This window comes from Crocuta crocuta, unplaced genomic scaffold (assembly GCF_008692635.1).
Source record: "Crocuta crocuta isolate KB4526 unplaced genomic scaffold, BGI_CrCroc_1.0 scaffold588, whole genome shotgun sequence".
NCBI lineage: Eukaryota > Metazoa > Chordata > Mammalia > Carnivora > Hyaenidae > Crocuta > Crocuta crocuta.
In genome coordinates this window covers 152,750-155,500 of record NW_027532829.1, presented here as the reverse complement: position 1 = coordinate 155,500, position 2,751 = coordinate 152,750, and the positions used below count along the sequence as shown (strand labels likewise).

At 40.9% G+C, this 2,751-nt stretch overlaps 1 protein-coding gene across 1 annotated transcript in view; it reads left to right on the top strand.

Annotated features, from left to right (window-relative positions):
• Position 1: 1 nt before the first annotated feature.
• Positions 2 to 2,751, top strand: part of ARL13A (ARF like GTPase 13A) — a gene marked incomplete at its 5' end in the record, with an annotated part of 25,927 nt that continues 23,177 nt past the window's right edge. Inside the window, 2 exons of the mRNA XM_077745300.1 lie at positions 2 to 27; positions 407 to 477. Of these exons, the coding sequence (XP_077601426.1) occupies positions 2 to 27; positions 407 to 477 (97 nt within the window). The remainder of the gene's footprint in view (positions 28 to 406; positions 478 to 2,751) is intronic.

Genomic DNA, 2,751 nt, shown 5'->3' with positions numbered 1-2,751 from the left:
GCTAAAGACACCTCAAGAGACACGAAGGTAATTTTGCAATTATTTCTCTAGACCTATGCAACCATTTCCTCCAACATATCTGCCCCTAGTCCCTCAAGGGACAAATCTTCATGATATATATTATGAAGGAACATGATTAAGCAACATCTGCAAGATTGGAGGCAAGGTTGCGAGAGGATGGCCAATTCTACCAGGCAAGTAAATCAGGGAAGAAAAGTATCCTTAGAGACGTTAGGAAGGGGTTTCCATACCACTTTATACCACCTTGGGTTTGCTTTTTTTGGTAATGCATTGGGACTACTATAGGCAGAGCCTCAGATGTCAATGAAGAGTAGAATTCTTTCTTTATCCTGAGAACAAACAGTGCTTTTTAAGGTTTTGGCTCATTTTTCTTTTCCATTTCCAGGAATGTGACAATCATTATCATTGGATTGGACAACTCAGGCAAAACCGTTCTTGTGGAGGCTTTCCAAAGACGTAAGGAATTAAGAGCATTAGATACTAGTTTAGGTCTCCCATAGGCCCCAGAGGCCAATGAAATAACTATTCCTTCCTAGTCTTTCTTCATGGCCCTCAGGTTCCTTCTTTTGCTCTTTTGAAGATAAACACTTCCCACACACACGCTCCTCACCTTGGGTATTATCAGCCTGTTTATGTAATGTCTGTCACCTCTTCCTTTACAAGATATCCTAATTGAAGATCCTCTCATAGTGTCAGTGTGAATGAGCTCAAACTATGTTAAGTACTGCAGTAATTACAAAGGATAGAATGTTTGAAAGTGTCTAGTTTCAGAACTCAGTTAAAGTGGAATTTGTTCTAGATAAGAGAGAAAAGTGGGATGATGAGTAAGTTTAATAACATGAAACTCTTTGCGACAGTTAATAGAGAAGGTTGGAGCTTCAAAAATGTTGTCAGTTCAGAGACATGCAAGTTTAATACCAGATCTCCAGTCTAATACCTTGACACTTCAAGAAGCAGTTACATAGAATTTCAGGAAGCTACTATTCTAGTTGTGAAGACCCATCTAACTGCTAACCTCAGTCAGGGAGCCTAGCATAGGATTCCCTCCATTGATGTTTATTAAATAAAAGAAGGGGAGTGATGATGTGGCTGAGCTTTATGTAACCTGGGCTCTCAGCAAGATACAGAAAGGGGCTAACCTGACTCCTCTACCACTTGTCTACTTGAAGCCTGCATCAATTTCCTTGGACCAGAGTAACTGCCTTCTGGCTGAGTTTTCCATCTCTAGTTGTCCCTCACCCCAGTATTCAATACACACAGGTGCCTGAAGGACCTAATGCAAAACTCTGATCATGGAACTTCCCTATTCAAAACCATTCAATGCCTCTCCAATGTCATCAAAACAAAATTTAAATTCCTTAGCAGCATACAAGGTCCTCTGCAATTTTGTCCCTGATTTCTCCTCCAATTTCATTTTTCATGCTCTTTGCATATGCCCTCTGATAGAGCTAAAACAATTATTTGCCATTCCTCTGTGATCATACCATTCAAGTTCACATGCCCATACTCTTACATGTTGTCTCATTACCTAGCAATTCATTCACTCCAATACCTAACTGCTTAATCAAATGCCCTGAGACACAAGCTTAAGCTTGACCCAGGCTCGAGCTGGGCAATCCCTAAAGCTCAGCATCTCCTTCCTCAGGTCCCAGTCTATTCTGTGCCTCTATCATGCACTTAAGACACATCACTATACAACAGCAAGTCCATCCCCTAGACTGAGCCCCTTGAGATGTAATGGATCTTTTCAGCTCTGTATCTTTAGTCTGCACTTTTAGTACCCTTAGGCAGGCACTCAATAAATATTTATGGAATGAATGTTTTTCCCCATTCCACCATTCTCCCCAGGCAACATATTGCCTCTTTACAACTTCTCTATTCCCCGATCTTTCCCCTAATAGGCAGCAAACTTGACTCTCTGCCTCTCAACTCTCTGATAGGCAGAAAAATGGAAAAAAGGTAAACAGTAGCAGGAAAATCAAGGAGCCACGATAAATCACAAGATTACTGATAAAAGTGGGGATAATTTTCAGAGCCCCAAATCAGCCCCACCTCTATATTCCCATCCACTCTGGGTGGGGCCTGGGAATCTATCTTTTAAAAACTCCCCAGGTGTTTCTGATGCCCAGCCAGGTTTGGGAAGCATTCATCTGCAATTAGCCATGTCCTATTTTGTCTGTGAGAACAGTGCCTGCTTTTCATTCTAATTCCTAGAGGAAAAAGCCTGTAGTCTATTTAATGTGTTACTGTATAACTTGCCTTGTNGCTCTGAGCTAGCTGTCAGCACAGAGCCCAACGCGGAGCTTGAACCCACGAACCGTGAAATTATGACCTGAGCCAAAGTCGGACGCTTAACTGACTAAGCCACCCAGGTGCCCCTCAAAGAATAGTTTTTAATGGTCAAGAAGCAAAGTGCTCCTGATCACATATTGTGAGGAATGTCTCAGGCCATCTCTGTCCATGCAGGACAACCAAAGTCAATCTAGTTGTTGCTCTGTATCCAAAATGCAATAGCTTGCTTCACCTGCTCCTGCAAATACTTATGATTGTTAGAACAAAGACAACAGCCTCAGAAAGAAATTCCATTCTACAAGGCATAACTTGTGTGAACATTTGATGATTCCAGCTATAAAATATTTTAGGACATAAGCCATTATTATCATTATACATCATTATATATAATACATGATATGATATGATATAATGTATTATTATACATTCAGTCAACTG